This window comes from Rousettus aegyptiacus, unplaced genomic scaffold (genome assembly GCF_014176215.1).
Source record: "Rousettus aegyptiacus isolate mRouAeg1 unplaced genomic scaffold, mRouAeg1.p scaffold_m13_p_18, whole genome shotgun sequence".
NCBI classification, from domain to species: Eukaryota; Metazoa; Chordata; class Mammalia; order Chiroptera; family Pteropodidae; genus Rousettus; species Rousettus aegyptiacus.
In genome coordinates, this window is record NW_023416293.1 from 3,138,357 (window position 1) to 3,151,726 (window position 13,370).

Sequence of the window (13,370 nt, forward strand, 5' to 3'; positions counted from 1 at the left end):
ACATATCCTGAATTTTTGACAAGTTTATATCGATAAGTCATTACCTGCTCCGTGTCTGTAAACGGTAACTTCAGTAAATCCTCCATCAAGCCCATCTCCTGACAGACGTCATACGTGTGCTTTAGTAACTCCTCTATGTTCGACCTACTGGAATGCTGTCGCAGTAAACTCCAGGCCTCAACCGTGCACCTGAAACCAGTTATTTGTCAAAGCTGAGTTTCAGAAAAACTGTTTAAAATCTTCAAAACAAGTAATTCACCTGAAGAATCCCAAAGATACTTCATACATGTAATTTGGAGTACTTAAAATTTTTATTAAATACTAATCACCGCATAATGAAGTTTCCTAATGTCAACAAGAGGACAAGGCATCTTTAAAGACTTAATTTTATAGTATTCTGTATCATTATTTACATGTAAAACAACAGGAAAGCAAAGTAAGTCCACAGAAGTTCAAAAACACAAAAACTAATGTGGTCTGGAGAGAACTGAAAGATTAGAATGAAATGACAAAGGAAATTCAGGTTCTTCAGGGAGTGACAGCATGTGAAGAGTGGAAAAGAAAATGAGTAAAGTCAGAAACAAGCACATTGTGTTTATGCAGAGGTGAAGCATTTATCTTAGTAATGAAGATTCTGTCTGGTCTACAGCAAGATCTGACTGAAGAACTTGGGTCAAATTAGATACTTTTAAACACCACTGTAGGGGCACTGAGACATCCTTCTGTGGGTGACAAGGTCTTTAAATGAAGCAATGTTTCTCACAATATATTGTTAAGTAAAAAAGCAAGCTTAAAACAGTATGAATAGTGACTGTAATTTTAAAAAATTAATCCATAAACAAAGCCTATACATGTTTATGTAATTAATTAGATAACAAAAGGTTTTGAAGGATAAACACTAAGACTGACAACGATTAATCTGGCAATTAGAATTTTCAACACAGCGGTGGGGGTAGAATTAAAAATGGCAAGTAGGTAGGACTATCAAAACAATTTTCTTTAAAAAAATTCTTAATTATCAGTCAATAGGTAATTTTGATTTTAGTGGGCATCTTAATAAAAAAGCTTACATTATAGTTTTTATTAACGAATACTGAAATAAAGACTGGTAAATAAATGACATTATAAGAAACAGAAGATGTGAACAAAGTTATAGCAATTAGTATAATGAAATGCATCTGAAGAAATGTTGGCAGCATTGTCCCAGAGTTCTTGTACATATACATTTCTTAGGGGAGCAAATGGCACCCACTGTGGGTAGGTCAGGGCCACCTGTTAATTTTATTGTTTTGGGACCAGAATATTTTAACATATTCCAAGACCAACAACCTAAATAAGTAAAATATTTAGGGGAATTCCCTAAAACTCTACATCCAAACTGCTTTGCACATCTCTCTCTATCAAGAAAGCATGACAAAGTGGTGTTAGAACCCAAGGGAGTGACAGAAGTGCAATTTTTTTCATTTGTCACAAAATCTGGGTATGTTAAAATGAGCATGATATTTTTTTAAGAAAAATTGATTAAGATAAATGAACACCTCATCATCACTTTGAAAAAAATATAAAGGAATAGATGAAGCAGATATAACAAAATCTTGATCTATGAATTTGATTTGGGATGTGTATGTGGAACCTTCATTGTACTATTCTATTTTTGTGTATACTGGAATCTTTTTCTTAGTTTATTTTTTTCTTTTAATTATGGTGACATTAGTTAACTAAATCCAGTAAGTTTCAAATGTATAATTCAACAGTAAGGCATATATGTGTGTGTGTGTGTGTGTGTGTATTGCATTGTGTGTTCACTGCCCACGGTTAGATTTTAAAAATGCTTATACCAAAACAAATTTAAGAATCAAAAATTTAATGTTAAAGCAAAAACCATAAAAATGATAACATGTGAAAATTAAAAAATACTGAAATTAAAAAAGACACAAGTCATAAAAATACTGATAATTGACTTCATAAAAATAATTTTAAACATAGCAAAATGCATTATAAAGCAAAATGAAGATAAATGACAAACTGAAGAGGAAAAAATCGCAAAGGGTTAATATCCCTAATATATAAAGAGCACTAACAAATCAGTAAGAATAATCCCAATAACAAACACAAGAAAACTAGGGGCAGGTCACAAAGAAGCAAAAGCTCTTTATGAAAGATGCACTCTCTTATAGTGTGACCAGATTAATATTACCATTTTCATTTGTCAGATGGATAACTATCCAACTAAAAGGCACAGCATAAGGTGACTGGGGGGAGAGGGGGTTAAACTGGCATAACACTTAGGGAGGGAACAATATATCATATCAAAATTACGATTGCAAATATCCTTTCACCTAGTAATTCCATTTCTAGGATTTTATCTTACAAAATAAATTCGCGCTTGTGAAAAATGTGTGCTTACTCATAGCAGTGACCAAAACTGCAAAAGTCAGAATACAACCTTCATTAAGGCACATCCACCCAATGAACTACTATGCAACAGTTAAAGAAAAGAAAGCTGTTTATGTGCTGTTATGAAGCAAACTCCAAACTAAATTAGTGAAAAAAGTATATTGCAGAGGATGCATAGTAGGCTGTTTGTATTTTTAAAGGGTGAGAGAAGGAATGTGTGTATATATATATCTCTGTTACATATGTCCAGAACATCTCAGGAAGGATACAGTAGAAGAAGCTTAGGAAGCTGGGAAGTCACTGTATATCCCTTTTGTACCTTTTGAATGAAGCATGTAAGTACTAAAAAACATATTCCTGACTCCTTTAGCTCATGGATTATTTTTTACATTTTAAAATATGATATCCACTCCCAGGTGCACAGATGTACTAGTAGGAGTAAGATGAATTTATTTGACTTATCAAAATTAGTCTGATAGCAGGAGAGTATACTTGAGAGCAAAAGACAAATGATAATGTTTTTTCCCAGTTTCCCCCATTGCAGAAGACAGTTGCCTGCAACTTCAAGAAATGGCAGCACCACTCCCAACACCTACATAAATTTCAAGATAATAAAGTTCCCCAAATGCCCACTATTCTCCTGTTTATGACAGAAAAGTCATGATGCTAGGAAAAGCAATGAGAAAATTACATCACTTGATGAAAGGCTAGACTTGCATACTGGCAGTTATTCCAATAAGGAGTATATGGAGGTTCTTCACAATACGGCAGTGAAGACAGCCTGAAAAACACTCCAGTGACCAATTCTCCAAAAATGAACATAGAGAACAGTTTGAAATGCATAGCAGAGACCACAATGAAAAAAAAAAAATTTCAGAGCAGTAAACAAGCAACTACTAATTTCCAGTGACCAGCGTAAAAGAAAATTAGGAAAAGATATAATGTATGTAACAGAATATGGTGCAGCTACATAACAATTACTCATGATGAAGTTTATAATAAAAGGTTAAAGTCAATGAAAAAAAATAACAAGTTTTAAACTCTTATGTTACCTAATATTCAAAACATAAAAGCTGGCAGTACTAATAAGGAACGAACACATTCGTCATTACAGTAGTCAACTTGCATACTTTTCTTAGTAACTTATTAAGCGGACCACAAAAAAAAATCATTAAGAACACAGAAAGATGAAAAATCCATAATGAACAACTTTGTCTTTTGGACAAATATATCTGACACCTCACCTAATAAATGAAGAATACACCACTAACCAGTGAATAACACAACTCTTAAGTAATTTTAAAGAACAAGTACCACACAATGAAATTAAGTTAGAAATGAAGAACAAGATTTTTTATATCCACACTTGTAAACTGAAACTTCTTAAATAATTTATAGGAAGAGGAAAAAAATCATAACAGAATGAATTTAAAAATACTTAGAACAGAAATATAATCAAAATTATGCCAAAGCAATATACAGAACATTCAGATTTCTACTTACATATTAGTAAAAATAAAGGGATGAAAATGAGAAATCATCCAACTTGAGTTTAAGAATATAGCAGAATAAACCCAAAGTGGAAAGAGAATAAGACATAATGATTACATTTATAACAAAAAGGGTTTTCCGGCTCTAGTGGACTTTTTAAACTAAGACTGAACACTCAATGTTAAAGTTAAAAACCTAAAGCCTCCACTGCAAGTCTATCTCTGTACTGTGCATCATGATTAATTTGCAGGCAACCTACTCATCAAACCACAGTTGTGATATTATGTCATAAATATAGCTCACAAAATTGAAATGCTACCAACATAAAGGTTTTACAGAAAGAGAAAGATATTCTTAATAAAGAAGAGGTGGTAGAGACTATTACACATAGGAATCAGGTTGAAAAATGACAATGGTTATTGTCTTTTTAAAAAAATCAATCATTATCACCAATTACTAATAAATGACTTATTGTCAGTAACTGTAATAGTGCTTGATCCACTTAACCCTCAAAATCTTATAAGGTTGACATTATTAACCCCATTGCACCAATGAGGAAATGTGGGTTCAGTGAGAATAAATTGCATTTGCTCGTGTGGCAGAGTTTAGGTTTAAATTCATATCTACTGATTCCATAGACTGTGCCTCTCTTAACATCTTTGCTACAATCAGTAGCCATTCCAATATTATTTCTTAAAGGTGAAAATTAATAAATAAGCAATATCATTAATGTGAATTAAAATAGTTCAAAAATGAAGCAATACCTCACTATCTAGCATGGGGAGAGTTTATGGAAGGGTTTAGTGTTCTGATGGTTGAAATAGTAAATCTTTTCCAGCTATTTTAACTACTATTATGCAACCACAGCATCTGTGTGTTAGCAAGACTGTATGTGTAGCTTCTGTGGATATAGCCTGACATCTCTTACTTTTAGTTCTGTCTTCCCAAGCTAAGCCTTTGCCATGGTTCAAGGACACTGTGGTTAATCATTCTGTTGAATTAGGTATTTGGAAAGATTAAGTGATTATATACTGAACATAGGACACATCCATAAACCTTTATTTCCTGAATAAGGCCCTATAAATCAGCTTGTTTTCTTGTCATTTACTCCTTTCTGATAAAAGTGGAATGCAGAATATGCAGCTGCATGACCTCTTGGGCAATGAAACTTAGCTGCCTTTCTAAAAAATTATTTGTTCAAACACCAAAGCAGTTTTCTTACTTTCATTAAAACACCATCACCTTGAATATTATTCAGCCATAAAAAATCTTGTCATTTATGAGGATATGGAGAGATCTTAAGGGGATTATGCTAAGTGAAGTCAGAGAAAGACAAACACTGTATGATCTCACTTATATATGGAATCGAAAACAAACAAAAACAGAATACCAAGTTCTAAGGGAGAGGAAATAAGAATCTAGCAGAGAAACATGCGACTCAAGGAACAATAGAATCAAAAAGAAACACCAGGAACCTTTCAGTGTTTTTCCAAGGTTCCGACATCTGCTCTTTAATGTAAGCATTAGTGATCGATTATCACCTCTTTAAAGTCACTAAAGAATGAAAAGCCTACATGCAACTGAAAAAAATTTGCATGCTGCTTGCTAACCCAGTATTAGGACTCTTAACTCATTTATGAAACACCTATCACCTTTGGCTACTTTAAGTTTCTTTTTGTTCTTATATTCATTCTAGACTTATTTAGCTAGCGAAACGCTTTTGCTAACCCAAACTTATTTCCACAAGTACTTCCTAATTCATTACTCTGAGGACACTGGACACTAAGTTTCTACGTCTAACCAATCTAGTATTAAACTATAGAATTTTTCTTCTGATTTAACTCTCTCCCTTCAGAAATATATTCTGTTTAACCAAAGATAACAGAGAACACTTAACTTTCAGAGTGCTGACAAGCTGAAGTGCTGTTTGGTTCATACATGACAATCTGGGGTCAGTAAAGTGACCAATTTCTAAAAGTATAAAAATGACCAACCAAAGGATTTAAAAAAACCAATTCGAGTTGTATAAAAAAAAAGGTACAATTTGGTAAAAAATTTTAGTTGTAATTTCCCCAACTAATTTAGCTAACAAGAGAACCCAATAACTGTATTTTCAATCATGCCATTAGTTGGTCTCAGTTAATATGTTGATAATTATTATAATTACAGCAATATACATATTGCTACAATATAAATGGAAAATATATAATGCTGATTACAGAACATTAAAATATTACAAAGAAAGAAAGCAATATAAAGATATCGCCTGTTCAAACCTTATTAAAGTATTAAGATATAAAACATGATACTTTAAATTATTTAAACAAATGCTTCAAGATGTCTTCATGAGAATACATGACAAATATTAAACACAAAGAACTACAATACCCAAGCAACCAATATTATCAACAATATTTGTGTACCATCATTAGAATATACCCTTGAAGAATATAATTATCAACTCAACAGGACTGCACTGGAAGATGAAGAATTTTAAGAATATTACGTAATGCAACGCAAGCAAAATATTATATATTGCTATTTCATCAATGCCATTAACATTTGATTGAGTTTGATTTTTTCAAATTAAGTACTTACCTATTAAAAAGCAAAACAGTGAGGTGAAGGATAATATCACTATCACTGGACACTGCTGGCTTCATTGTCTGAATATATCTGAGGGCTTGTCTGTGCTCACCCTGACTCAAGAAGGCTTGAATAATCTTTGAATGCTGCCATGACTCAGGTTTTGTAGTAGCTGGGTGAAACAGAAGATCCAAACCACTCTGCAAAAATGACATGAAAACAAGTAAATACAAATATAATGCTTTGAGTTTAAAGTAGCTAACCTTTAAAAAAACAGGCAATACTAAAGTCACAAAACTCAAGATAAAAGCAGTTTAAATATAAACTGAAAAGATCTACTTTACTTTAGCCTATGGGATATTTCATTTTAAATAAAATCCTTATTGAAAGCCTCTTACTTCTGAGACCTCATTAAGCAATCATATAAAATCTATTACCAATTTCATATATTAATGCCAAATCCTGCCTTCTTTGGTTCCCCCAACACACCAAACATATCTCTAACATAACAATTACTGTATGTGCACTATAAGCAATCGTCTACCTGTTCGTTTCCTTCTTTAGAAAGAAACCTAGGGTTCTGAACAGCGCTTGATGAAGGTATTGATTAAAATGACTCCTTAAATTGCCTCTAAAAGTAGATTGCATCATCTCTTGCATAATGCAAAACATCAAATTTAATCCAGTTATGTTATTTTATAAAATTCTAATAGTTTACAAAAGCTTACATTCTAAGTGAACTAAGAAACTTACCTCATAGTCACTATGATCTATCAGCCAAAACCCTTGAATAAGTTTAACCTGGCCCCAAGAAATGGCAAAGGCAGTTGGAAATGATTCAATGGAAGTATCCGTTTTGTTTGGGAAGGAATACATAATATCAAGTAGCAAATATATGGTCTTTAAAAAAGAGGATTAAGGATAATAAACAAAAAGAAAAAACTCTTACAGGTATATTTGTAATAGGTAATAACAGAATATAGCAGGAAAGAGGCTTAAGAGACTTCTTTTACTGTTCAGAAAGCCATTAGGGATATCTGGTTATGGAAGTACGGTTTTATTAGATGTGGATGCAGCCAAACCCACAACCAACTTCACCACAAAGGAGATGAATTAAAGCATACTTTCTTCATCAAGTCAGTAGCTTGGAAAATTTAAGAAACAGAGCTATACACAAAATTCCAGTTATTGAGCAAAACCCGGGAGCTTAAAAAAACATATCACATCTTATAAATTATAAACGAAACTATACATTTTTAGATTAATAACCGATATTAGTAGGAAAAAAAAAATCTCACTGCAAAGACCAGGCTGAAAACAATGTCTAAGGTAATATTAAGTTAACTTCTAATGCATTCATTTTCAGCACTGAGAATGACTACTTGCCAACAATGTTTTAAAACAGTTGTTCTTAACTTTGAGTGTCTCAGACACATTTGAGAATTTCATGAAAGCCATGGACCTTATCTCTAGAAAAATAAACAAAACACTGCATAGTTTCAATTTAACCACAGACTATCTCAACCCAACCAACATATCCTGGGTTGAGAACCTTTCCTTTAAAAAACGTTCAAACGTGAAATTAAGATTGGATTAGATGCTTAATTCCCACTATTATGAAATTTTAAAAGTAATACATTATTTGATAAAAATTGAAAGGATACAATAGAATGTTTGCTTGTTTCAGTAATGTTGTCCAGTAGGTAAATGTCAAGTAATGCCTATAAAAGAGATTTAAAAATTCATTGTATTTTATATATTCACTTATTCATGCTCCTTGTTTTTCCCAAGCCTGTGCCACGTATTAAAAATACAGCTAAGCATGCTTCCCCTCTCCCAACTTTGTAGATCCTGTAAGTGATATCATGTTATTGCAAACCTACATGCAGAGTAGGAGGAGGATATTTTCCTGTGCCTCCTTTATCCCGTTTCCACAACTTCTCAACTCGATCTCCTAACTGAGAAACCATTCCGTCAATCATCAAGCAATCAGAGTTCCACTTCCCTCTGCAATAAAGGCAACATTAAGGATTATTTAATATTCGTGGTAATTATTATCAAAACAATAAGCCTTAAACTCTCAAAAGGAATAATCCCAACTATCAATGGGAGAAAAGTTGAGAATAGAACCCCATTTAGCATCATGACAACTCCAGACATCAAGAAGCCTCACGTCCAGTCATCGGCAAGCCAGTCAGTGGAGGTCAGGGCCCATGGCAGAATATAGTCCAGCCAGCCAAATGCCTGAGCCTATTCTATTTTTTACCATCTTGAGCAAATTACCAAAGAGCATGGGAGCCCTATATAGTTAAAATAATACTGCAATTCAAAGTCGAAGAGTTATAGTTTCATTTTCACCACCTGGTTAGTTTTTATCCTGTGATTCCTTCAGAAATACATTACTGAGCACCTACGAGGTGACGGACAAATATTGTCCCTGTTTCTACATATAGTATTAATAACAGCAACAGAAATTAATTGGGCTTTTCCAATGAGTCAGATACTTTAAGAGGTGCTTTGCATATATTACTATTTAATGTTTATACTGACTTTAGAATTTGTGAAAATAGGATTAGAAAGTTTAGCAAAACCTGCTCAAGGACATACACTTAATAAGGTTCATGCTTACCATTGTAGATTAGTTATCCTAAAGCACTGGATCCCAAAACTTGTCTGCATCAAATTTATAGCCTTTTAAGTACTAATTTCCAGATGATTCTGACAAAACCAGCCTGTAATCAATGTTTGTGAATCATTGTATATGCTGCTCTACAATTCTTTCATTCCATCTTGAGGAAGAAGACTATTTAATCTAGTAGGGCCAGCCTCTAAACACTACTCTTTCTTCTTCTATTCTACTTATTTATTTAGAAAGAACCAACTAGGCTAATATTTATATATTTTAAAAAATAGAACAATAAAGGGGGAAAAAAAAACCAGCAGAAAGTAGTCCAAGTGCTGAAATAAAACTGCTAATGGAAAAAATGTAAAATAACCAACTGATGTTATATTTTTATGTTTTTTTTTGATGAATAGTAACTGCTTTTTGCTGAAAAATTCTCAGAAAAAAAAAATATGTGTTTAAATTACAGCCATCTCTTCTAATAATTAATCATAGTAACTGTTTTACTTAGGAAATAAGTAGCTATGCTAAAATAAAATAAAAGTTCTAAAATAAAAGTGTAACCACATTAGGTCAAGGCAAACATTACAACTAAAACAGTAATGCTGGTAACTTTTCTGAGAATTCCGCCCACTTAACCATTTTGTGACATGATAAATTCTAAGAAACCTTTGACTTCTCACAGGATAGTTGTACTATACCTTGATAAATGCTCACACTTCTGTCGACGACTGGTGTAGTAGTTCTGAATTACAGGGTAGTTGTAGCATAACCTCGATAACTGCACAGCATCATCTAGATTGTTTTTTAAGAGTTGGAAAAAAAACTAGTAATATTTCCAAAAACTCCCAACAATACTTAGGTAATACACACTGATATTTTACTATGATTTTATAGTATTTAATTTGCAGGCTTGCTAAATTTAAATAATAAAAGAATACTACACCTCATTCATTCAGATGCACAAATAAGAAAACCAAGTCTCTCATAAACGTCTTAACAACAAAGATGCTAAGAGAATTAGGAAAGAAAAAGATCAACAGCAATTACATAGTGGCAGAAGCGCATTTAAATAGAATCTAATGTGTTTCCTGGAAATGCAAGAAGTCAGAGGCTTTAGAAGTGTATTCTAAAAAAAAAAGTGAAAGTCAAGTTCTCTAAATTCATACATAGTATTGGCATGAATCATTAGATAAAAGGAGATATTTAAATGATGGCAAATAATTAGTTAATAACCATATGAAAAGAACCCTTAACAGAAAGACCGGTAAATTAAATTATAAAACCTATAGTTCTATGGACCTAAATCTTAAATCTCCTAGCTGGTGACTGATAATCAAACCAACTTTCAGAAGCATGTTTTGTCAAATATTCTTTCCTTCTAAATGTCATTCAATCCAACTGAACATGCATGGAACACACCTTGTGTCAGGAATGGGGTCAGGCACAGAAGAAGCAAGGTCAGGAAGAATTTAAGAAAGGAAACCAGTAACAGAATGCAGTGACAAAATTACAGATTTAAGACTGTTTCGTCAATATTGTAGATTAAGTCAATATTTTACCTAAGCCCTCTGGTAGAAGCCCAGAGTGAGAGAACCAAAGAACCACTTGTGCATATTGACAGATGAGCTGGGAAACTATGTACTTATTGCTTAAGTTCACAGCACCTGTAAAGAAAAGTTAAACATCAGTTAACTTTTACTCTATCGATCATAAATGAAAAATCAAGACACTCAAAACTTTTAAAAAACTAATTACTTGGTGATTTTTAACAATGTATATGTGTGAATTTTAACAATGTATACTCTCCAAAATGCTAAAATAAATAACTCCCTGACTAAAGTAGACAGTTTAGGTAAACATGCTTTCATCTTAGCCACACTACCATTTAACTAATTTCAAAAGTCAAATTGAATAAGCCTGAGCCCATCTGATCTTGGAAGCTATGCAGGGTCAGGCTTGGTTAGTACTTGGATGGGAGACCACCTAGGAAGACCAGGTACTATAGACAAGTTAAAAAAAAAAAAAAGTCAAATTGATATACTAATATAAACTATATAGTATCATTAATATATGTTGGTCACACAAGGTCTTTAAATAAAACTTTTGTTTAAATGGCAAAACAGGGAAAAAAATTACAATGACCTCTGTGAATAAAAACTTATAGTTTAAAAATTTGAAATTCTACTGGAAATACACTACCCTTAACAGAAATTAAGTCTGACTCCCAAATTTCCTAAGTTTATTTAAGCATGGGATCATGGTACATCTAATAACATTCTGTAACTTTTCATAACACAGAACAAAACAAAACAAAAATAGCATTTGAGAAATACTGGCCTCTTTGCACAAAGATCCATCTAAGACACAGGAAATTTGTTCTTTCTCTAAGTCAAGACGTAAAATTTTCAAAAGCATTCATTTATATAAGACAAACAGCATACCTCTTTCAGTGATATCTTGGGCCTCTATTGCAAAACAGCTTAAGACTGTATTAAGGTTGCTAAGAAGCAAGCTGCACTGTTGAATAGACTGTATAGTTTGTGGATCAACGAAACGACGTGAACCATCAAATAATGGTATACCTTTCAAGAATAAAATACACGATTAGTTTCAACACAGTAAATGTGAATTAAATTCACAAATACAAAATTTCTCAAATTCCTATTAACCACAGAATTCTATACATTATATATTATGACATTTACAAAGGCAAGCTTGGAATGGCAAACACTCAAGGAAACTAGAAGGGACAGATACAAATTATTATTTTTAAAAAATGTAGATTAAGGTAAGCGGTATGTGAGCACAGAGGAAGGGGATATAAATCCACCTTCAGATTCACTAGAAATTAGTTACTAAATTGATTAAATGCTTCTCCTTCAAATAAATTTTTTATATTAGACCTTTTATGTGCCACGTTGTTCTGCAATTAATATTTTATAAGAACTCTCCCATCTCCAGTCTTCAAAAGTGAGACATTAAAATTAAGACTCAGATAAAGGCATTACAATAAAATTGCAGGTATTTATTGTAGACTCAGTTGTCCTTTCTTTTCAAATTCAAGGTTGAGTTTACAAATCCTTTTTCTGGGAGGACAAGGTATTTTGGTTGCTGTTGGTAATATCTTTTTGATAAGATTTGACTGTATTAATATTTATGTGTAATTGTATATTTAACATGCAATATTTAATGTCATTGAAAGCAAATATCATAACTCTAAATCCTTTCTCAAATCTATTTGCTTTACTCCAATGCATTTAAAATACTTATTTTTTATTGTAATTATTTTTGTTAAAAAAATCCCCATTGACCAATAATGAAGCTCAAGGCAGTAAAATGGTTGTTATTACCAAATTCAAACCTGAAATTCCACATTATGTTCAAAGCATAATAAAGGCATACAATTTTACAAACTGAGTTAAACTATTTTTTTTACATAACACATAATTGGCCCTTAAAACATTTCCTCTCAAAAATTTTACCAATTCTGAATTATCAAGTGTTCCAGACTTTGACTGAACTAATTATTGAAATATTTAAAATGACTAACTTCATGTTTGTAGTTTCATAAGTATGCTCTAAAAATACTATAGAACCTGATGTCTTCCTACACAATTTTACTGATTTAAAATTCCTCTATTAATAATAATTTTTTAAAAAGTCCATTTGTTCATTTATCATGACATAATAATACAAATAAAAACAAATACTCTAAATAAACTTAAATTTTACTTTCAAGTACGGACCAACCATATGCTACCTTTAACATTATCTTTACACTGAGCATAATGGGTTTTTAATATTCACATGATACCCCAAAACTCAAAGTGTACAACAGACTAATAAATAAGACTGTCAGAAGGAAAATGATTTGGCATGACTGATAATATCTGTTACAAGACAGATTATGAGTTTTTACCCTTCTATTCAACTTCTTTATACTTAGAAATATTTTAAATAGAAAATAAGTAGAGGAGATTCTCAGGTTAACTGGCATATTCTCCTTAATCACCATCACTTTTTTTTAAACTCCTAAGATCAAAAGATATGTATGGTATAATTCTGAAACTTGCTATTATGGACCTACTGACATAGTGCCAATTTAACAATCAATTGCAAAATCTTGGTCAAAACATAATTTCACCATTCTTATGTACAAAGAAAGTTTCCTTCTGGGACTTCTACAAAAAATATACGACTTCAAAATGATTGAAAATTATTATTGTTATATACTTAAAAAAATAAATCAGGATTAGTTTTTAACAGAATA

General features: G+C 32.1%; 1 protein-coding gene across 1 annotated transcript in view; it reads right to left on the minus strand.

Annotated features, from left to right (window-relative positions):
- The window catches only part of AHCTF1 (AT-hook containing transcription factor 1), a 70,347-nt gene that overhangs the window by 22,777 nt on the left and 34,200 nt on the right, over positions 1 to 13,370 (minus strand). Inside the window, exons 15-22 of the mRNA XM_016157440.2 lie at positions 11,542 to 11,682; positions 10,660 to 10,764; positions 9,799 to 9,892; positions 8,358 to 8,481; positions 8,139 to 8,195; positions 7,228 to 7,374; positions 6,487 to 6,674; positions 45 to 189 (exon numbers count right to left, since the gene is read on the minus strand). Of these exons, the coding sequence (XP_016012926.2) occupies positions 45 to 189; positions 6,487 to 6,674; positions 7,228 to 7,374; positions 8,139 to 8,195; positions 8,358 to 8,481; positions 9,799 to 9,892; positions 10,660 to 10,764; positions 11,542 to 11,682 (1,001 nt within the window). The remainder of the gene's footprint in view (positions 1 to 44; positions 190 to 6,486; positions 6,675 to 7,227; positions 7,375 to 8,138; positions 8,196 to 8,357; positions 8,482 to 9,798; positions 9,893 to 10,659; positions 10,765 to 11,541; positions 11,683 to 13,370) is intronic.